The following is a 24519-nucleotide window of genomic DNA, read 5'->3' as shown; positions in this document are numbered from 1 at the left end:
CGTAGAAACTGTCAAACAGCCCTGGTTCAGATATTTTGGAATACGGTAAAGCGTGAAGCAATGACTCAGTATTCTATGAAAGTCGCTAAATCCGATCTTAAAAGTATAATAGTTTTTTAAATTAATACGCCTGGGGTAGACGGTGTTTCAGTGATATTGAATCAATATGTTTCACAAGGTTTTTTACTAAATGATCAATTCAGCCAAAAACTATTATTTATTTCGCCGATAAAAAAGTCACATTGCAAGGGACTTTTACCATTCATGTATTTCCCATCTATTACCAAAGGACGCCGCTAATTGAATTTATTATTTTGCTGTAGCAAAATTTGTAATAAAATATTTTTAAATAAATTTATTTTATGTAATCATTCTAGCCAGTTTTGTGCAAAACTATTTTAGTTCTGTACTAGCTGAAGTAGTGTACTAAAGTAAGAATTTATTGCAAGAGGGAAATGGGCTCCCTTTTACGGTAAAAGCCACGCATATATATTTAAGAAAAATAAATTCTTTCCAAACGGTTCGCTACTTTTAATGTTACACTTTCAAAGTACTTTTTAAATGTTTCCTGGGATATACCATTAAATTAAACTACGTTATTAAACGATCTCTTGTAAGAAATATTATTTTGGAAAAATCCAGAAGTGGGTACTGTGCTTTTCTAAATAAGAATTTGTAAAGAGATTTAACTGTCAATCTAACCGTATTGTATCTAAAGCTTAAATTGAAAAATACTCTGGAACATATTTTCATAATTTCTTTTTCATTTTGACCAGAAATCCTTGAAAATTGCATTGAACAGTAATAATAGTTGCCTGGGAAAGAATTTGCTAAATGTTAATTATATAGATTTAGAATGCGAATATGCCAGGATGCAAATCTCCCTACTTTCCTAAACCGATGTATTATTTGTTGGAATTCAGTGTTATGCTCGGAAGTGGAAATATTAGGAACAGTGCAAATTGTTTATTTTGCATCAAATATGATACAAAAAAAAAAGCAATGCAACAGGGCCAAAGGCCATTAGAGTTTGTTTGTTCTTTTATTTATTTTTTTTTAAAAAGATCAAAGAAATGAATGATACAAACACGGGTCGTTTTTATTGGGTTGGGTTTCCAAGTTGTTCAGTATCAGCCAATTTTCCCTCTAATTTAATTTGTAAAGTCTACAGTCTCTGCTGCACATTGGTGTACGCAGACCGTTATTATTACTCTTACAACTTCGCGACCCGCAGAGATGAAATGTATTGTGGGCACTAGGTTCGTCTCCCGGTTTTAGATTTTATTTAAGTGAATAAAAAGAAATTTTTATGCCACTCACTGGTAACTTGCGATTATTATTTTTCAAAAAATATAATATATAAACACTACGCGGCTGCAGGTAATTGCTGAGGGGGTGCACGTGGCAGATGTTTTTTGAAAATGGCTTTAAAAGTTAAACTGGCCTAAAGACATGTTTTGCTTAACTATATCATCTATTGCAGGGCGCCGGTGTGCTGTACACCATTGGTAGTTGTTCCGCCGCCCATACAGTAGTTACAACGCAGAGGTGTTCAGCTCATGTGCTGTATGTAACTCGTCGTGTAAAATAAATTAATAAATACCTACAATAATATCAGTGATGGGGGTGAAGGTGTAGTGGTTATTATAATTCGTATGTAGGTGATCTACAGTTCGAATTTTACTATGTAAAATTAATACCGAAAGAGGAAAGGATTAGCTCAGGAATAAGCTCATTAGATTCCCACGCGGATATCCAGGTTCGAACCCAGCAGTCGCCTTATGATTTTTTCTACCTAGGATCTCACAGCCCAATAGTGTAGATATTGTAACAAGACAGCTGTCCAGAGACCGGTAAGGCACTGTAAACGGCTCAATTACCTAGGTATTGATTATATTCATACAAAAAATAAATAAAATAAAAGAAGGTTACTTGGGCACTGCCTTGAATTGTTGCTGCTTTGAAATAATAAATAAAATTTACAAGTTACCTTAATATTTTAAAAAAATCACAAAATAGTGCCAATATAGTTTCAGAAAAATGGCATCAAATTAAAATAAATTTTTCTTTTAATCTACATCATTAGTATAAAAAAAGGTCTATTATGAAAACAACAAAGACAAAGATAATTTGGCGTGCGATTCAAACGCGCGATGTAAAAAAATATTCTATGTTCATTATGTATATTTTTAATGTAATTAACTCTAATTATTATATGTTATTTCTGCAAACAAAAGGTGCATATTACTTGTGTAAATAACGGCTTTAGGTTTCAGTTAACACCTCAGGTGTTAATCGTTTACCAAGGGAATTAAACAAGTATTTAGTTTGTGAGCGAGGATTTAATAATAATATTTGTATCACAGTGAAAATACTCGGCTTTTAGAACTATTAATAAATATGTTCTTAACCTAAATTCATATTGACCCTGATTTCATCTTTTTTTTTTTTAGAGAGAGAGAAAGATCTGGATGCAAAAGTTTCTCTTGCTTCAGTATTTAAGTTCCGTTTACTTTTTTGTTATAATTGAATTTTAAAGAACGTTTAGTTGATTTTAACTAACCAGGTGTTCTGCCAGTGATAACGCAAAATCTAAACATGACTTATTCTTATAGTTTATCGTGACTAAACAAAAAAAAAACATTAATACCAAATCGCATTTTTTAGGATTCCCTGAGAGAATCATTTTAATTTTAAAGTAAATTTCGGCTCCCACTATACTTAGGATCTCTCTAAGGCTCCAGACTAAAAGGTATCTAGCTTGGATGTTCATTACAGAGAGCAGCCGGCCCAGTCCTTCACAAACAGCCAGAAGTAACTGGTTTTACGCCAGTTTATCCTGTAAGTGAAGAAATGGTTCCAGGCTCTTTTAGGCACTCAATGTCTCCCAATGTCGGTTGAAATAAGCTCAGCTTTGACAGTAGTCAAATCTTCATCCTCGGTGAATAGTGCTGCATAGGCTTGTTAATTTCCGCGATTTCTTTTTCCAGTAGATCCCACGGCAATTGAGAATTTCAGGAAATGAGAAGCTGGTTCATTGACTAATTCTAGCAGACAGCAATAGTACTGAATCTAGCGAAAGGTCTGATAGAGAATACCATCAGTTCTCACTTGAGATGCACGACTAGAAATGAGACGTGATAAATGGTGTAGCTTTATTTTGTGATATCGTATCCCCAGGGATCTTGACCAAGCTTTGAGTGGATGTTTTGCGCCTATCAACTGGCAGTGACTCTCACCTTTGGCAAAACGGAATTTCCAACTCGATGTCTGTCTTCAGTTCAAGGCGCTTATTACCAATGCTAATGTAAAAGCGACTAGATGTTGCCTCACTTCTTAAGATAGTGAGAGGGCTTCGTGCTATCCGCGATCGTTTTTTTTACTTTCATAACCTCCTTGATTAGCTTTACATTGAATTTACTTTTTCCATATCCCCTCCAATGTATTTTTTTTCTTGCCTAATTACTAGTTGACTTTAATTCTAGTTTACCACAATTATATATTAATTTGCGTACTGTACATATTTCACATGCGTTCTTAAAATAATGCTGTTTTAAATAATTTGAAGAAAGAGAGAAAGAATGAAAGCTCTCTCTCTCTGGCCATTATTAAAAATAGTTTAAACCGGATGAGCTCTGGTCTGAGGAGAAGCACCTCGACCTTCTACTAACCCTCGCCGCTTAACCGCCCCTGTGGACTTGGTATGGTGAATACCCAGAGTTGTCCTTTTGACATTATTCTCCTTCCTTCAGCACTCTTTTGTAAAACTTGGTGAAATTATAGCCAGGGATTATACCCTGAGCATCTCCCAAACCAGTTCACAGAAATGGAAATTTAAAGGGGTAAAAAAAAAGAAAGTAACTGCTCTAGAGAGTAAGGCAGCGTCACCTTTATCCCTTCAACTTTTCTCCGTACGGTTTTTCTCCGGTTAGCTTTCTCTCGGAAAACTCTGGTTCTTGAACGTATTGAATTCAAAATATTAACTCGATTTCCCTATCTTCTGTTTAATTCGTAGCTTGGTGTCTTTTTTTTTTTTTTTTTTAATTGAATTATTCAACGTATGTGAAAATACAATATTGACATACTTCTGTGAAATACTAAGATACGTCATTTTAATGCTTGGAACAGTTTTTTGTATTTCTTTGTTTTGTTATCACTCGAGAAGTGGCAGAAATGACAAACCTTCTGCAATCTAAAAAAGAAACTGACAAATAAAAAAGAAACCCAGAAACTGCCCACAATTTCGTTTACTGATTCCTTGCGAACGGTTGAGTACTGATTAATATTCAGTGTATTGTTCACATTTACAGATACGTATCTCCTTTCCTTAAGTGCATCTTCTTCTCTTTATTATTGTTGAAAATGTAATTAAAAGATTGTCACAGAATTCAGAGAAACGAAAGATATTACTTTGTGCAAACACATGCATATAATGAGATATGAGGGGTAGCAACCATCTTCCTTCTCAAGAGCCTTATATCTCGCAGACCATTTCATAAGTAATATTGTTTAGTCCCAGTCAACTCCCCACATTGCTTTCTTGTTCGGTCTCTTTTCTTTAATAATTAAGTTACATTGCTTACTAGATTAAAGGGACACATCTTTTATCAATCTCTACCATGTCTTATACACCTTAAGCATCACTAATTTGCTTACTCTTGTAAATTCAATAGTAAATTAGGAGCGTTTATTCTTATCATTTGTCACATCTCACGTCCATTAACCAGTCACAAAGAGGCAGGCCACTACCTGCAAGCTATAAAATCTATTGTGTTTAAAGTTTCTGCTGACCTAATCGAATGTGATGTAAAATTTCACCGTCAAGTTAAGGAGAGTGATATCACGTATTTTGACATGAAAATTCAGGCAGAAATGTGCCTTACCTACACGATTTTTTGTGTATCATTATAATTTTAGATTTAATCCTTTTTTTTATTATTATTATTATGGAAAGTGACACAAAATTAAGAAATGACTTGCGTCGTGTAATGGTTGTATGTGTCACGAGCCAAGTTAGTGGTTTATCTGGCGGTGGTAAAAAGTTTAGTATTAGAGGCGCAGAACTGTTTTGGCTGGTGGACATAGCCACTACTAATGAGTTAGTGTCCAAGAGAACCCGAACAGCAGAAGGTAGTGATGCAGTGTGGCCACGTGACCAGAATACACCCTACTCACTTCATGCAGCGACCAACGTTACAAATGAACTCCTCAGCCACCTTTACATCAAGAGACCATTCCGCTTCTCTATGACCTCTGAAATAAGAGCTAGAGAGAGAAAAAATGAAGGAGTGCTCTCCCCAGCACATTTAGCGCGCTGATGTGCTTCATCATACTGTAGACGTGTGACTTGTGATGTAGGTGACAATTTTGACTCCAGTTTGATTGAATGACATGAAAATATTTTATTAGTTTAATTAGATAAATAATGCCTATTTTTTTTAAGGCTTGCTTTAGTTCAACTAGCGATTAGTAGGTTTCATGGACGGAGGCGGTTACCAAACATACTTTAACACAACAAATCTTGACTGCGGATCTCGCTTCTAACCGCTAGGCTAGCTTGGCTAGCCTAATTAGTATTATTAGTTAATAATTAGTTAAATTAGGTTAATTAGAATTATGAAGAATATTTGCGTAAACGCCATTTCTCCTTAGGTTATTATAACATATCATTATCATAATAAATAATTAAAATTATTTTTGTTAACTTGTTAAATTGAAACAATGGTACAATTATCAACTAACGAAAACCACTGTTGATCATTTAAAGATTCCGTCATTTCCTGACATGAAATGCTTTCTTTTCCAAATCATAATATGTGCTCGCTTTATTTGTTGCAAGCAGCAAGAAAATAATTAAGATGGATCGATAACACATGACGCATAAGTGATAACTGTTAAGTCCTTAACGTTGAAATGGCAAAAAATCTTGACCCAAATTTAACATGCTTGCTATCAAGCTTTTATAAAAACTTCTGTACTTTTAGTGGTAACTTTCTGCTAAGAAAAAGGCTTAGGCATCAATTTCTTAATCTAATTGCATTAATTTATATAAAAAGGAATTAATAAAATTCTCCTTTTCACTTTTCTTAGTCTGGACAAAAATAACATTCTAAAAGGTAGGCATTACCTTAACTAATTTCAAGATTACTTAAAAAATTTGTTGTTCCTTATACCAATAAAGCTTTTTGACAATATTATTGGTTGCAAGCATACCAGGTTATCTATTGCTTTGGCATGTTGAATGCCTTTATAATACTATCAAGATGCATTTTTAATATACATATAAACAAAAATAACTAAATTTCGTGTTTATAAAGATTGATGGAGTTGAATTGTTTTTTGTTGAACTTACATTTTATTTTGAATGCTTACTTTTTACTTTTGGTGGAAATAAGACTAGAGATTTTGGCAAACGTTTCTAGCCCCAAAAGCAGGACTTACACTGAACAGTTGTCTCTCGCGCAACTCCCATAGGAACTGCTGAGATTGTATACCCAATAACTCTGCACTGAACAAGACACTTACATTTACTCATTAGACTTGTAAAAAGCAGAATCTCTCTACAATCGTACTACAAGCACTCTTGACTGATAGAGAGAATTTAAATTCATCTTCCCTCTTTATGCCAACCAAAAAAATCAAGAATCGAAAATACATAGCTATCCTATCAAGGATAGAATAGTGGAGACAAGATGCAACCCCCAAAAAACATCTTAGTCTCTAAGTCGCGCTACTCCTTCACTCCGCCAGTTGAATCAAACGCTTGCGATATCCTGCTATACCACCAATTGCTGAGCGAAGCGTTAAAATCATATAATATGAAATTTAAATAGAATTTTTTATTCGTATTTGTAGTAAGTGGACGCAGCCATTTGTTTAAAACCTGAATTTAACTTATTTCCTGTCGAGCTTGTTTAAATCAAACTAAAAAGGCATTACATTATGTAAACAACAATTTAATTATAATGAAGCCACATTAGTAATTTTAGGTCAGAGTAAACTCGGCTTTACATCTTCTAGCTTTATAAATCTAATCTAATTTATTGAATTACATGAAATTTTCATTTCGAGGGAGTCAGATAGAGTTCATTTTTGAACTATATCAGCTTATCTTTGCGAAAAGCTAAACTTTTTTTTAATCGTTATTATTTTTTAGACACATCAACATTTGATGTCATCGATAAATTATTCAATATTTTGTTAATAAATATTCTCTGATTGTTAAAATCGTAATATTACGCGAGTAAAACATTGTAATAAAAATATCATTTTTCCTCTTAAAAAAAACTAATTCATTTTATTCTAAAGATTTTTGCAAACATTAGAGCCAAATGTACAACAAATATTTCCTTATCTGATTTTTCTTCCTACTTCAATTCTGCCATTCAAAGTTAGTGAGAAACAAAAGTTACTAATTTACTTTTCTTGCTTTCATTTTAAACGAGGGAAAAAAATGTGGAGAAAGATACTGATTACATTACTGCCTTTAAGATAATTTAAAAAGTTAGATTGTTTTTTTTTTCTTACAAATAAGAAAAAGGTCTCTTGTAATTAGTATTTTATTTTTTCGTTTTTACTTCAGCGCTTTTCACTTCTCTGACACTCTTTTCGTTTTCAGTTCTGGGGCTGTTTCTTATTCTAGCCTGCTAATTTAATAATACCAGCCGGCCTTTTTTGTAAGAATTCCATTCTAATGAACCATGATAAATCAAGTTGGACGATAGTCGTCATAGAAAAAAAAATATCCTTGCCCTGAAAGGTAATAACAAGTTATTTTTGCTACTTAAAAAGATTTCTGTTCTCTTATATGCTCGCTAGTTTAACAACAACAAACGTAATATTTAATGAATTCGTCTATGTCTTATTTTGTTCACTGACTTTTAGGATTTCATTTTGGTAGGATCTTAAGACATCCTTTTCTTAAACGGAAAAGTCCGGAGGAATGCAAATTCAAGAGTAAGATAGGGACGATAAAAGAAAGATAAAGAATGTTTAGATAATTTTTATTTTTATTTTCTGTATGCAAGAGAGATAATGAGATGGTTGCAAGAAAAAAGTATTAATTAGGCATAATTTAGGAGATTTATTGGTGTGGCGGGAGCTAAGGTCAGAAGGAGAAGAAAAAGTGGCGAAGGATTTAGATTTAATAATTAGGAATTAAAAATAACACTCCGAAATTCACTGAATACTTAATAAAACGTAAAAGGTATTAATTATTTTAAACAGCACTTTCGAGAGGGCCTGCTAATACCTAATTAGGAGTTTGAAAGAGCGAGGGAAATAATATTTAGAGTGGTAAGAAAGAAAAGAAAGGGGCTTAAAGGCGTCTCCTTTATCTTTTCTGGGAGTAATAATGTTGTAGATTTATCATTAGGCATTGGATGGCAAATTGGTTATTTGTGTAGCTGTTAGACCTGTTGAAAGAATAAAAAAAAATTTATAGGCACTTTAAATTAGTACAATTTAGAAGAACGTTGGATCTGCCTTTATGCTTGCTAGTCAATCTTAAACTTGACTTTTCGCTCCATCACTAGCTACTCGGCTAACTCTAGGCTGGGTAATAGACGATAGATACTGTTTCCTTGACTAGTATGGCTGGCGTGTGGTAAAAGGAACGTCCACTAGCTTTTTTACATAATTTTAATGTGTTTCTGTAATTCTGATAAAAGAACTCTATAAGTGGAAGGCTAGCGATCGAAAAATGGTCTTGTAATGAAAAATCTTGTAATTATATCTATACGCAAGAGTCCCTAGGTGATTTTCTACACTGATTTTTGTGTCCTTGTAATGAACCGCTGGGAGAGAATTAATTTTGAACGTACAAGTTTGTAAAGATTCGATTCTATGAATGAGCAAGTGATGTGATTGAAGAATGGATATTCTAGAATTGATTCTCACGCAAATTATTACTTGAACAAAGTTCTACTGCTGAGCGCCTAATAGAGAGCATGAGCCTTCACTATAACACATACATTTCGCCGTTATTTAGAAGTAGTCCCCGCCTAATCGATTGTTTTAAAGGAAAAAAGTTTCTTTTTAAATAATTTTCTTCAAGTATATTTATATGGCGAATATATGTGGGAGTAGAAAAATGCCAGTTGAAGATTCAGTGATTAGGTCGCATTTCACATTTTGCTTGTCATATTTGACTTGACATATGTTGAGAAAGCTATATAATTTGGCAGTCAATTTCTGAATCTTTGATTTCTTTGTATTATACTGGGATTAAGTCAAGTAATGCCTATTTTTCCAGGTGGGCTTTACATCCAGCTAACAGTTAAGATGTAATTGAAGGAAATCGTCTAGCAAATATAATTCACTATAGATTGCTCATACAAATCACTAAATAAATTCCAAGACTGTACCAGGAGTAGAACTGCGTACCACAATATTTCTTAGCTTTAGGGCCTCGGCTATAATTGCTCGGCTACGTGGCGCTATTAATACCTATGAAAAAATATGTTATAACTGCATGAAAATATTCGTGACTATTAGGGGCTTCTCTTCCGAGGTGAATAGCCCCACAGACCTCCGGACAGTGTTTGCTTGTTACAAACAACTCTGTTCGACATCATCTTAACTCCTAGAAGAAAAAAACTAAGGTTATCCATCAAAACTGGTACTGACCGAGGAAATGATAAGAATCAAATGCATTAACCTATTAGGAATTCCCTGTTAATTCTATTTCTTAATGAATGTTTAACTCACTATTTGTAATATAAGGCCACTTCAAATATCACTGCGTAAAGTATAACGGTCTGTCTGTTCAATCTTTAACCGAACTCTAGAATTTCGTGATGAAATTAAATAATTTTTGTAACTGGTATGTAAGTTCATTAAAAGAGTGCGGAAGGGATTTTTCTACCACTTCATATATTAGCATGGTAAGTTTAGCAATGTTGTGTGGGCTTCTAATCTGCTAGCGCGAGGCTACGAAGAATTGTGAGACATTTGTCGCCGGCGAATTGGATCACTGTAATCAGTTAACAGGAAATAGTGTGGTTGGAGCGCGGCTCACCTCCTACCTTTCTGTCCGCCCACTGAGGGCTAAAAAGAGCCTACAACTGGCTCGCCGAGCTGGCACACACCCAGCGACTACCTGCCACTAATTGCCAAAGCTCTCTTTCTTACTTCCACATCTCCCATCCGGATGCCACTGATGTTGGTTAGCACCTTTAATTAATGGCTAATTAAGTTTGATTTAAAAGCACTGCGCCGATTTGCTGCTGTCCCTCGTATCAACTTGTCTAAACTAGTTTTGTGTTCTTTTGCACCCGCATTTAGCCTCTGTCTTCTTTATTCACATTTAATAGGCCGTCACTTTTCCTAACTGAATTTGGTTTTATATTTTCGGCATCCAATTTTCAGAAAAATCTTAATTCACTTTTAACATTTTTCATTTTTATGTATATTGTCTTGAATTAAGTCTAAATTTGGAATAATCTAAAATTATAATTAAATTCAATGAGTGTCAATTAGGAATTAATGAAGCGTCGAATTTCAGCTATTTGGATTAAAAACTTCCTTCTCACAATGGCTAAAATTGGATTCCATCCCGGTCTTGACATTGAATTTATAGGGAATTATTCACTTAAAACAACAGAATTCGAAAGTTTGAGGAGAAGCTTTCCATTTGATTCAAAATTACTCTTATCACTAGATGGAGGATGGTACCACAAATATTTGTATTTATGGTGTGTAATTGTCCTGAAGGGGCAAAGTACAAGTTTTTCAGATTTAGTTTTCAATCTGAAGTGTTTGCTACCTTTGAGTGAAGAATTTAAGTGACCCTTGGGCTGGAAGGTTGTTGTGCATTCTGCTCTAGGCTTAGATGACCCTAACTGACTCGCTGATCCTAAGAAAATATAGTGTATATTTTGACGTAATCCTCAAATGAACGATAGTAACTCAGTAAAAGAATAGATAAAATACATTAATAATTTTTGGTAACTTTAATGTTTGAACAGAAATCAGATTTTATTATTTATTTCTTAAATAAAGAAAATTACATATTCAGTTGAGTTTTTACTGAATGATTTAAGATTACGATGATAATAACAACGAGTTTTTTTATTTTATTTTATTACTATACTAAATCTTTTTATTAAAAAGTTTCCCTTTTTATTCTTGTATAAAAAGTTTACTTACTCCTCGTTCTTTCTGGTATGTGGGTCATTACAAAGAAAAAGAATATGCCAAGAAACATTTCTTATTGTTTCTTCTGTAATAACTTTTGTAAAATACAAAGAGTTCAGTAGTTGCTGAGCCGAACCTTTATTTTGTCTTTATTTTCTTGTAACATTTGTTTATACTTGGTAGCTTAGTGAATAAATAAAGTTATTTATTTATTTGCGACGACATATTTATCATTACAAGCAAATTTATCAGAAAAATCAGAAAAAAAAAAACTCGCTTGAGTCAAAACTTTCCTTCTTTGCCTGGTTAACAAGCTACTAGTATCTCCACAACATCGTTCATAGCTAACCTCGTAACGCTGTTACATTTAGTCTAACCACGCAACTGACTGCATTAACTAAACTAACGATTAAATGTTAGAATTAACTGTTAGAAACTAACTATTATAGAACGAAAATGTCTTTTGAGGTTCACTCCAGATTTTGATTTTTCTTAGGACATTTGTATTTAAGTACGACTTCTGCTTTTTAACAAAAGTATAAGCTGGATTTGAAAAGTAGACTTATGCTAGTGGATGTTTTAGGCATGAAGTTATGGATGTAGTAAATTTATGAAGATTTATTTTCTTTGTGGAATAAGAGCACATAATCTTAAATTCTTTGAACCTAAACTATTATTTTAATAATTTAAATTCGTGTACCAATGAAACATTAAGTAAGGAATACACAAATTTCACAAAATGTTAGATAAAAAATAGAAGTTAGGTGCTGTAGAGAAAGACAGCTAAGGTTGTCTGGTTGGCAAGTTTTTGTCTAAGTACCCTTGACTTTTTCCACAAAAGTTTTAAAATGTTATTATCCGGAAAGTTAAGCGCGTTTCCTTTTTCTTTCTTTTTTAACTTTAATTTTCCCTGACCCAGAGGCAGGTTGAAGGGCCATGGTACAGATCAACCCGAAAAAGCAGTGCTCAGTAGAAGAGAATAGGAAGGTTGCCGCTACTAGGAAGTAAGTTTTTAAACCAAAAAAAGAAGCAAAAGTGGGAAAACGAGATATTTCAACAAATTTTAGCCCTCTTCCTGCGGATGGGGAATTATTAACAAAACTTGGAGCCAATGAGCGTTCTGTAATAACTTCCTTTACCACCTCCTTCACTAGGGCAAGTTAATGTACGCCCCCAAAAAAGTTCTTTTGCTGTTCTAGTTGTCGCCACAAGGGTTACTTCCAAGTACTTTCTCACATTACTGTAGGTACTATGATTAGTTTAGTTTGGAACTACTTTAAATAAAACAAATCAACAATTAGAATGAAAGCATTAAATTTTTTTACTAAATATTTACTTTCTTTGATTGATCTGTAAATCGAAAATTGTACCTTTGACATATGAAAAAAAAAAATGCTGTAAGTGACTTAAAAAAATTACACTTTTTTGCTTAAGGTTCCCAACATCTTTCATAAACTATGAACAATACAGGTCCTTAAATAGTACCATGAACAGTGGGCCCAGATTTGATAAAATAAATTGTTATCTTACCCACATTGCTTATGCTTCGAAGTAGTGATGGTCGTGATTAGAAATGTATATTGCACCATTTTGTTAACTGTATTAAAAAAAAAAGAGTTCTATTTTAGAAAATTGTATTTTATGCTAGTAGAGAGTGTGGGATTTCTTTCACATTAAAGTGTCGCTATAAGTGATCATTTTTATTGTTACATCCGCAAATGGATATTTTCGGTGAAATTCGATATCAAACGTTTGTCACGACTGCAGTGTGTCCTCATACTAAAAAGAAAAAGTAAAAATTAAGAACATTGTAAGACAGGAGTTGAGAATCCATTAATTTCTTTTGATTAAGTTAGAACAGCTGGGCGTTTATTGATCTAACCATTCCTATCAACAATAAGTTATAATTTTTTAACCATTGAACATAAGGCTACTTTGCCTCAATATGTCAATTTTACGTTTATTGCTCACTTTATTCAATTAAGGTTCTTGATTAGTGATAATAATTTCCCACTTTGTAGACAAGGCATGTATTGAAACTTTAAATTACCTTACAAATGGTAATGAACAAGATCGGGCAGTTTGTTAAAAGCGAACACAATAAATTGATTTCCCATTCAAAGTTACAAATTGTATAATTAAGGCACAAATTAAAACGTTCTATAGAACAGTAAATTGAAGTTAAGCTGATAAGGTGCGATTTAACACTTTTATTGATCATTAAACTAAATTAAAATGTCTGTTTCTATGAAAGTTGAAATTATCTCTTGATTACAAATATTAATGTGAACACATTTTGAGAAACCGAGCTGAAAGCTATTAATTAAACATAGTCTGATTCCTTAAGTCAACTCTTAAGACTGAGATTCAAACCTGGTACCATCTTAACTTTGCAGGACGCGCCTCTAACAGCTCTGCTGCCTCGGCGCCAGTATGAAGGTAATCCCAAAAAATAAACAGTTCCAAAGAGCTTAGGCCGCCGAATAACTTTTCGGGTGGCTGTTGCTATACTGCTATGTTTTTGCTTCCTTTATTTCTCAAACAAGCCGCCGTTAAGGTCGCTGTGGTTTCCAATGTCCAGCAGCCGTTCATAGGTGGACCTCGCAATGGATAGATTGGGTTAATAAACGCTTAAGACGTTGAATCGCTTGAAATCAAACGTCAGTTGATGAAAGTTTATGGGAAGTTGGATATAATTTTACGCAGCTTGTCGTACTGAAGTTCACAACGAAGAAGTAGCACAATTGAAGTTGAACGGCCTTGAAGGTTGAACAAATCGTGTTTCGAAGGTCAGAGGATCACTTATTTTGGTCCCTGTTGTCACTCGAATCACCATTCGTATTACTTTGACTAAATCATTAACTTAGGTTTACTAAGATGTAATTTAGTTAGACTTTTGAACTCAAAACTCCACTGTTGACAACGTAGAAGCTTTTAGTAGTTTGGAATCAAGAGTACCAGAAGATTTTTAGAATCCTACAGATTCCTATTTAGTTTTCTAAATTTTACAATTTCATACTTCTTTTCAAAAGAAGTACCTGTTATATTAAGACTATAATAAAACATATATTCTGAGGTAATAATTGAGAAAGACATGCGAGTGTTTCAGTTTTGCTTGTTTCGAACTTTGAGTTAGCCAAGAGATCGCGCAAATTGTTCATGATGAATAATAAATCATAAGATCTTTTGCTTTAACATTTAGCTTTTCTTCACATTTTCTATAAATCTCTAGGATGGTTTATTTTCTGTACACAAATCTAGTCGGGAAGGCTAAGTCCAGAGGGAGTGGCCCATAAGAGTGAGATAATTGTAAAACTTGGCACCCATTAGCATACTTGAAGCTATCAAAATTCAGTCTTTAATACCAGTTCGAGAAGTGAAACAGGAGTTAAAATGGATTTTAACACCTACTCAGATTTCTTATTTTGCTTTCTTTTCACAATAATAACAGCTTAATTCAACATGGCTTCTGGTTTCAACATGGTTTCTCTTTTACAAAAAAATTTGGCTTTCTGTTGACACAGCTTCAATTATATTATTATATCTTCAAAACTTTCTTTTACTCCTGCAAAGAGATTTATTGCGGACGTGTCAGATTTTAGAGATTGAGATTTAATCGGATTTACACATTTTGAAGCTCTCTGAGTTTAAAAGAATTTATTTTTATGCCAGCTATAAATTCTACTATTAAATTATTTATAAGCTGTCGGAATTAATAAATTTAGCTGCACATATAAATAAATGCACATACGCAGAAGTGAACTACTTTTTGCCACAATTTTTGAAATGAATTAAATCAAAATTGGATGGACAGATTTTTATGTGGAATGCATTTTAGTTACAGAATGTTTTCAAGAGTTTAAAAGGGCTAACAAAATGACTTGAGTGAGTTGCATGTCAATTTATTTTTGTTATTTTAAACAGTTATCTAAATGCAACATATAATTGATCTGAATTGATAGTATATATATGTGTATATAAAACAAAATAAAATATCTTGATACTTTATTAGCTACCACCTGCTGTATCATGAAAGCGAAATTCTTAGCTAAAAAGTAATCACTATTTTGTTATACATTTTTTTACATGAACATTTTTACCAACACCATTGGCGACGTTACTTACGTGTTATAAAATTAATTTGATTAATTTTCTCACCCACTAATTCGTGACAGTAAAGTAACATGATTAGAGAATATACTCAATGGATGAAATGCACAGAAAAGCTCTCTGAAACAAAAGCAATCCTGTTTATAAAGAAGATCGCAGGCTTCCAGCCCTTCAAGCATCGTAGGCTATTTCCGGACAAGACAGCAAAAAGGGCCCTTCAGCCTTGATTTTGCAGATCTGGCGTTACTATCTCTAAAGTTCACTAATGAACTTCAAAACTGCCTTATTAGCGGTAACTCACTAGCCCAGAGTCTTGATGCGGAATTAGAAGTATTATAATTTCACTATTTTTACTCGCCAATAAAGAATCCGCGCTCAGTTTGGGTCTACTAAATTTTTCCTGGTTATTCCTCCTCCTATTTATGCCCATTTGTCCTGGCAAAGCTAGTAAAAATGTGTATCATTTATTTGTTCAAAAGTCTGTATAAAGCCCTGATAGGACTCAATAAATACCTTTTATGTATATATACTTATTAACAACATGCAGTGATTTTACCAAAAGCAGTGAATTGAAGAAGTATCTTCAATCTCTTGTGATTAAAAAACTTTTTTAATCTCAGTGGTAAAAAGTACTCATACAGGGTAGTCACTTTTCAATTAAACAAATTTTAGCTCTTTGATTAAAACCTCTCATAAATAATTTAAAAAAAAAGTTTGTAAAGTAAAACCTATCATTACAGGCAGATTCTTGAACTACCAATCAATAGTTGTGGACGGAGGAGGGTTGCAAAAGCTCTTACTATTATTTCTCATTAATGCATTAAATAATGACCGTAGGCAAAAACTGAAATCGAATCACTTCTTAGTTTGGCAGTCATTAGTAGTGCATCAATGTCTGTGGCCAATGGTGCTCAGGACCTTTGCATAAATCTCTGTCCTTCTCTTTAAATGAACATGGGATACTCACAAGCATCGTGCGGAAGTCGTCCCTATCTGAAAAAATCCATCAGTAGTTCTTGATTCGATTCTGGGACTTACTATGTATGCAATTGTCGCGCACCAGTTCTCAGTTAAATTCCCTTTTTTCCATTTATTGTTTTACTATGTTTTTCCCTTATACATTGGCAATTCTATGCCTTTTGTTCATTTTAAATCCATTTTCCCATTAAGCCATTGTCGTTTGATGTTCAGTGATCGAACAAAGTCTGCGCTGAGAAAGTTTTCTACTGCTTGTTGGGAATTGAGGAAGAGTCTTCTTTTGGTTTACAGCTGATGTATCTAAGGCTATATTTTTACCCGTCGTGAGGAGTATTAATAATACGTTTAGATAAAAGGAGAAAAACCGTGTATCCACTGAGTTTGTAGCGTTTAGTTGTCCACCATAATTGAAAGTTTCAATTTGAGGAAACTGGTAGTTTTCCATTCTGAAGGTAGTGAATGTGGGAAATCTGAATTCTTTTGAAATCCCTTTAGAATGTAGCCTACTACGATATCATTCTTCTTGGAACTATGGAACAGAATGAAACGCATTTAATGCGTTTTGAATGCTACATTTAATTTTATTTTATCGGGTTGGATTATAAATATATCTGAGGACTAATTCAAAGCTGACAAAATTCTCGGGTCCCGAGTGTCTCCAGTATCTTGTGACAGTTGCCTGGCTGGCTTCCAGAATGGACAATTTCATAAATTGGTCCCTCTCCTACGGTTAATAATAAATAATAGACGTTATGAATTTATTCCTAAATTGAGTAATTCATAAATAACTAGATCAAAAAGAACTAGTTTGTTTGTAATCCTCAAAAATAAAACAATACAAGCCCTTGTTTTCAACCGGCTTGTACAATAACTTTAAAGCAAAGCAGAATTCATAATAGAAAAGCAGGGTCACAAAGATTATCACTTCACCTCAATGCAAAATAATCATAATTAATATTAATATTACTATGGCCGCTATAAATCACTCAATATATTTAATCATCCTAATAGACAGAAGGATATAAAAGAGCTTCACATTCATGAAGCTATGTTATATAAAAGGTTTTTTACTCTTTAGATTAGGATTTAAGACTGTTAGTTTTTCTTAATAATTTTTATAGTAAAGTGACGATATATCAATTATTCATTTTAATACAGGATAGAATTAACCAGCTACCTGGACGCTGTCGCTATATTGGTTTTAAGCAGCTACTGCAGCATCACATTTTGCAGAAAGAGAGGCAGTGAAAGAAAAGAATAAAGTAATGACTAACAGTTGTGTTACACCTACACCTATCACTATAGAAAACGGTAATTTTTACATTTTTTAAGAATCAGTTGGAGTGTAAATGATTTAACAGTTCAAAATGAGCTGCATAAAAGTAAGAGTAATTGGGAATGTTTATGAATTTTCTGAGTTGTTAAAGTAAACTGGGTGGCGAAATTTGGTTACAGCGTGTTCAAGTTGTCGATAAACCAATGGTTAACGAGCTAAACAGAATAGATAGTTTTTTTAACGAAAGCTTTTGAGGATTGAAATGTGATACTTGATAAGAAATTGAGTCGCTTCAAACATGAAGTGTAGAACTCCCTTTAACCGTAACCTCCTCTAATGTGGAGGAGCACCTTCTCCACTTTCATTTCTGGTTTTATATTTCAAGATGATCTAATTATGTTAAACGGTTTCAATTTTTTTATTTTATAAAATATATTTCGTGATCCTTTAACTTTAGGGTTGGCCACTTTTTTTGCTGCGCTTAGCCTCTCACCCAAAATCTCATTCAAAAGCTTAAAAAGTTGTCCTTGAGTACACTTAAATTTATATAGCACATATTCACAAAAGATCGCTTAAATCTTTTAATTCTTCTGGTACGTTACCCCTATGATTTTGATGAATATTGTTGAATAGTTATTTAACCTTTATTGATTATGTTAGTACAGCAATTTATTCTACTTAGGTTCATTTTGTTATAAAGGCCCAAAAGTAAATATCGCAGTACAATTTATTGTCAATATTGACTTGGATAAGGTAACCCTTGTTATATAAGTGCAGTGGGTTTGCAGTGTAAAGGAAATGTATTTTGTTGGATTTTGCGATAGGATTATTTCTGTGGCCTGATTCCTTTAAAATTTTGAGGAAAATATCAGTCACAATATAGAAGAAAATGAAGTAAGAAAAAGTGAGATGAGACACTCTTCACTTAAATATAGAGGCGTCGAACCTTGAGTTGTCCCTTTGAGCAATAGTTAAATTCTAGATCAAGTGTATCCCTTCTCATAAAACTTTTTCGTAGAATGACCAGAATGTAATGAAAGAGATCATTGTTGCAAAAAAAGAATCTACTGGATGTTTTCTTTAGCTGAATAAATAGTGCTGTTCTCCATGAATATGGCCAATCTATTTAATTATTGTTTTCTACATTATTAAGAAGATTGCTTCAGAAATCATTTTTAGCCGCAATAAGCTTAACAAAAATTGTTTATTGTTAATTCATAAATTCATCAAGAACATTACTGCAAACAGAAATTCTTATTCACCATTTTACTAAAATTAACATAAAAATTTCAGAGCACCAACTAACTAAGTCAAAGCGAATTGACAAAGTTATAAACTTAAATTATAATGCCTTTTGTTAAATTCTCGTTATTGCGTTTGAGTAACTTTTAAATAAGAGAATGTTTCGTTCAAACTTTGACAATGGAGTATTTGGACAGAGAGAAAGCGTTTAAAACACAAAGACTCTGGATATCTAAAAACAGACTAAAAAAAAAATCTTTACAAAAAAAAAAAAATCAGTTCAACATTAATTTACATAGAGTTTTAGAAGTAGTAATTATATTTTCGTTGTGTCAATGAGGAAAAGTTGTTTTAGATTCTTATAAAAGTTCTATATTACACAATATGTAGATGAACAGCGAAGCTTTTTTAATTGTTATTTAATTTAAACAAACGAAAAACCTATCTGATTTTTAACAATACTTTTATTTGTGTGTGTAAATTGAGATGAACAATCTTTTAACAAAGAAATTCTGATCTTCTTCATACATCTATTTATGTACCGAACATCCTCTCGCATTTTATTATACAGGTTTTCAGTGCCGATCTTAAAATATTTGACTTATTTTGAAGTGGGGCCCGCAGGTAGCTTCTCCATTCTACTATACAAATCAGTCATACAGACGCTTCATAGAAGTAATATCACAAAATTAATCTTAAAAACCATAACTGCATTAGCAGTTTTTTTATATATTATATGAGTTATTTCCATTACTTTCATTTAGAGCTGGAATTGGAACAGTGTTCTCAAGATTTCTGTGATGTGTGGCAGTTGTTCCCCGAATCTCTCTTATATGCATTTCTAACTTCCTCTACAAAAGATCTCTACGAAAGAGTAGTCTCAAACCAATGCTGTTCAATCCAGTTGATTACTCCAAGGATGGTTTTGCATTCTAAGACAGCCCCTTTTTCGTAATCTCCAGCTATCTACTTTCGGTGTGCCAAATATATTTTCCTCCAATAGCTAGTAAGTTAATTGTTCAAATTCTTTCTTGATAATAATCCCTAGACTTATACACCGCAGCTCAATTTTTTTTTTTTTTTTTTTTGGGGCCTTCTGGGCGTGCAGATTAGCCAAGCTCAATATTTCCTAGCTCTCTGTTACTACCGCGTGTCTACTTTTGTTCGTCTCAGATGGCTCCTTAGATTGTATGACAAATTTAGTTTGTTTCTTAACCGACCTATAGCATTGTTTTATTAATGTATTTTTCAAGCATTCCTTAGTCAAAGAATAGTGAGTGGTGTTGACCTTTTCTGGATCTTCCAGTTGTGAAGCCAGACCGATACTTTCCAATCATTAGAAAAAGAATACCTCTTAGTCGTTAGAACACTTGCGAACACAGGGTTGACGGCAGGAACTATTGGCGGTGAGCCACCTTCTTTATACAAAACCAGCTTCGTAAATTGACAAAACTGATAAAGCTAAAAGAAGAGAAAGTAAACAGACAAAAGTATTAATGAAAAATAAGGAACGGAACGTGTGTAACGTATCTTATGTCATATCCTGTGTGAATTTGACATACAGTGCGACAAAACACAGAAAATAAAAAAAAAAGAATTGACTGGAATAGTTGATAAGATTAATCATATATTTGGATACAAATCGAAAGAAAAACAGCTGGTACCATTTCCTTCCATTTAGAATATTGACATTTATATTGTATATTTATATATTGAATGGATGTATCAATACATGTACCATTTACAATATTCACTCATCGCTCTTCACAGAAGCATATACACGTACATATACAGCAGCGTTACTGTTTCATAATGTACAAAACGGTAGAGAAATACTTCGCATTACTAACATTACCTTTTTATTGGATTCCATAATTTGAAATAAGAAGTACTTTCTCCATGATATGGGATAAGAGAACAAAATGTTTATATTATTTGCTTTCATAAATACCAATATTTAGGTCTTACCTTCATCTTGATGAAAAGTTATTTTTTAATTATTATATAATGATTATTTTTTTATAATGCTATAAAAGTTTTATTTCTCGAATCCTTAAGTACACGAGTTTAATTCCTTAGATATTCACAAAAAAATACAGTTCAATAGCAACTGTTAACAGAACGTCAGCAAGTGTCCCTCAGATCTACTCTCAAAATGAGGAAAATTTACCCTCATGTTGAATTTTTCTTTTACCCACAAAAAAAAAAAAAAGAAAAGAAAATTTGCAATAGGATGGAAAAATAAAATCGGAACGCCTGCGCTTTCTATACTCGTATTGGCTAAATTCCGTTTTTAAACGTTGTAATGTGCATTGTTAGTATTAGAGAATCGTTTTATCAGCTTTGCGCAATTATCTCCAGGTATTGTACCAAGGTGTTACTAACTACAGACATTAAAATAATATAATAAATTTTTGGCTATTTCTTTGTTATTTATTCATAGATTATCTGCTTTCTAATTATGCAAAAATAAAATAAGAGATCGGTCATAATTTTTACTTTTCTTCCCTAATAAATTTAAAAATGTAATTGCATTTATAACTTTATTAAGACCCTACTTTCCCAGAACATTTATTTATTATGAGTAATTTGAAGAATGTTTTGATGCTTACTCTTCAGAAGTGCCGCTTTCAGAATAATCAAACATCGCTGTTTCAAACAACAAGCCTTAAGAGTAAATATTTGTTTAGTAAAAATGTTTTTTTGAATGAAAATTGAAAATATCATAGAGAAAGAGCGAGTGTGGAAAGAAAGTATTTCGTTCCAGATTTATTTATTTCTAGCAGATTTTTTTTAGGGGGGGGGAATTTCTTCTTCAAAAACATTTATGGTCTGATAAAGGGAAAATATGAGTTCTGCCATTTGTTGGGGTTCTAAGAATAATGGAGGACATTTTATTTCTACAGCTCCCTCCTTCGCTAACTTAATCGATTCTTCTTTAAAAAGCTCCCATTTCTCATGGCAGATATGATGTATTCCAAGTTTCTCTCTTCCAATGGGGGTGTCTTAAAAATGGATAGCAGAATTTTTTTGCTTCTTTAACCATGAATTATTCACAAGTTACGATCAATTATTTATGTAAAGGAGATCCCCGGGTTAATAGAAAAGTTACAAAACGTTAATATCTTTTTTTCAGTCTTTCGCCAAGGACAGTTTACTTACATTGAAGCAAAGGTGTGCGTGCTCACAATGAACTTTCAGCTTTCAAAAAGTTATCCACTTCCATTAAGGCCTGTCCCACTCGATAGGTCTCATTCATCTCTCAGTCTCGTTACAGTACCTTTTCAAATTCATCAGGATCATGAACTTGTCCCCCAGAATTACATCTAAAGATCCAAAATACATTGTACAAACGTGAGCAGTTATTACACTCTTCGATAAATACCAAAATAATACACCTACAAAATGATTTTATACTTCTACTTGCCTCAAACATTTTTACAAAGTAAAATAATTTTTATTATTAGTAAACTGATTATCAAATTATTTTAAATGTAATTTAATGTTCTCAAAATAAACAAATTAATTTACAGATTCCCCACAAACATTCTTTCACCTTATTTGAATTTGAATCGCCATTCAAATAAATGAGAGGCATTACTCAAACTTAATTAAAGTTTCATTTGCTGTTTGTATAACCAATCTCTCTACTTCATTAACAGAAAGGGTGGCCACTAACTTCTGGAATCTACCGCAGAGAGAGAAACAATATTTGGCAATATCTCGCTCGTATCTGAAAAAGCTACGAAGAAATTTATATTTATTCATCCACGTTTTAGATCCTGTCAAAAAAGCGCTATCGTGGAGGGAATTCATTCATCAGTATCTCCCGCATTGTAGATTGTAAGATGAGAATTAATCACTACTTTACGTTTACCTAGAGTTCTGCAAACAAACTCGATTAAGTGTCTTCCACAGCGATTGTTTCGTGATTCAAATGAGCTACTTCATTGGCCCACCCTGTGCGACTATGCCATAAGAGGATTAAATTTCCACTTGATTCTCTCTGTATCGATCTCGTTTTTCTACTGAATTCCTGAACGTATTTCGTATGCCACAAAATTGTCCTTATTACCCATATAAGTGTAAAGAGTTTTTTTTTTTTTGGTAAACAATTTTCCTAATCACCCTTTTTGGTACATAATATCCAACAATCCAAACAATTAAAGACTCGCATGAAATGTTTTTTGTGTCCTTGCTCAATTATACCTATTGATCACCAGGTAAGTTAAGCTTGATTTAGAGAATCGTGAAAGTAATACGAGTATTACTCTGTGACTCATATATCAACGTGAAGTAGTCTTTCATCATTTTGCTAAATAATGGATGTACGCTTTAGAACCTTTCGAAAAAGAATTATTCAGCTTGTCATTTCCTGAGGTGACTAATCATTAGCAAAATTATTATCAGCCTCGCCTCATTCAAGCAACCATCCAAAATATTTTACTGTAATTTGAGAATTATCCAAGGTAGTCTCTTTGTTGTTACATTAGTAAGAATACCTTTGGCATATTGCTTAACACATGGTTCCAAATATTTCTAAACTTTACCACTCAGTTTAGTAGCTATCTCTCTCAGTTTTTGTTCGATCTAATATTCATTCAAAACATTTTACTGGTCATCCCTGACTTAATGATTTGCCTCGCGTTTTTTTGTTTTTAAAAATAGTACCAACTGTATTTCTAGTCTGATTGTAATCCCCACCACATTGAAAAGCCTTCATGCAAATTCAAACAGAAGCAAATAGAATTTAACTCAGTGAATGTATCCTAGAGCCCGGGGTTTTTGAGAGATATAAGTGGAAAATTTACGACTGGTTAGAACATAAATATAATTGTACCGCCCTTTGTTTTCTACTCTGGTAAAATATCCGCTGGTACACATGAATTTTAGTGAACCAATTCACTCTCCCTCCATCGAATGAGTGACTAGCACGTTCAATAATCCGTTTTATCCTCAGTAAATGTACTCTCATTTATTTTATTTATATTTCTCTAATGCATATTTAGTTGATAGTTTTTTAGTCAGTATTTTAGAAGTCAAATATTTTTTATTTGTTCAGGGTTTTTTTTTTTTAATTTAATTTTCAAAATAACTGTGAAATAACAAGAAAAAAAAGCTTGTGATGTCACTGTGATTTTCTAAAATTCTTTTTCTTCAACATTGAGAAAATAATTTCAGAATAAAATAAACGGAAATCTGTTCCTAAAAAAAATGAGTTCTGACATTGTGTGTCACCAATGTCGCTCCTCCTTCATCTTGGGTCTGACTAAGACCGCAGAGTGACATTTTTATTTTATTTTTTATTTATACCGTTTACGTCTCTTAGATCTTTTATTTATTTATCAAAATTGAAAGATTTGGATTACGTTGTGTCATTCTTCGATGACTTGTATTAGTATTTGAAATTACTAAATTGTAAATAATATTAAATAGTTGATAATTTTTAGGGATATTGTTAGTGATAATACTGTGATAATATTAAATTACTGTGATATTACTGAATCTGTTAATCATATTTTTAAGGACATTGTTATAAGTTGTTGTTAGTATTTGGTTGTTTAGTTTGTTATTTAGTTGTTTAGTTACTTAGTCTAGTTAGTAGTAAGTTTAGTCAAAAGGAACAAGGGCAGAGGGCATAGGAAAGTTTTTTAGTTTTCAAGGGAAGTATTAGGAAAGTTTTGAACTTACTTTCAATATATATATATATTTTTTCCAAATTCTTTAGGAACATATTAACGAATGAAAAGGGGTATTCTACCATTTAAAAAGCAGCT

The 24519-nt window shown here is 32.8% G+C and overlaps 1 protein-coding gene across 7 annotated transcripts in view; it reads left to right on the top strand.

The window, feature by feature from the left end:
* Positions 1–24519, top strand: part of LOC141455619 (neuroligin-4, X-linked-like) — a 577612-nt gene that overhangs the window by 364926 nt on the left and 188167 nt on the right. The window contains exon 2 of one of the 7 annotated variants that reach the window (XM_074130809.1): positions 17383–17535. The exons of the other annotated variants lie outside the window; for them this stretch is intronic. Coding sequence (XP_073986910.1) covers positions 17490–17535 — 46 coding nt within the window. The 5' untranslated portion in view covers positions 17383–17489. The remainder of the gene's footprint in view (positions 1–17382; positions 17536–24519) is intronic. 7 annotated transcript variants of the gene reach the window in all.

This window comes from Rhodnius prolixus, unplaced genomic scaffold (assembly GCF_049639745.1).
Source record: "Rhodnius prolixus isolate KJV_2025 unplaced genomic scaffold, Rpr scaffold_4, whole genome shotgun sequence".
Classification (NCBI taxonomy): Eukaryota; Metazoa; Arthropoda; class Insecta; order Hemiptera; family Reduviidae; genus Rhodnius; species Rhodnius prolixus.
Note: the sequence above shows the minus strand (reverse complement) of the source record. Positions and strands in the feature narration are given on the sequence as shown.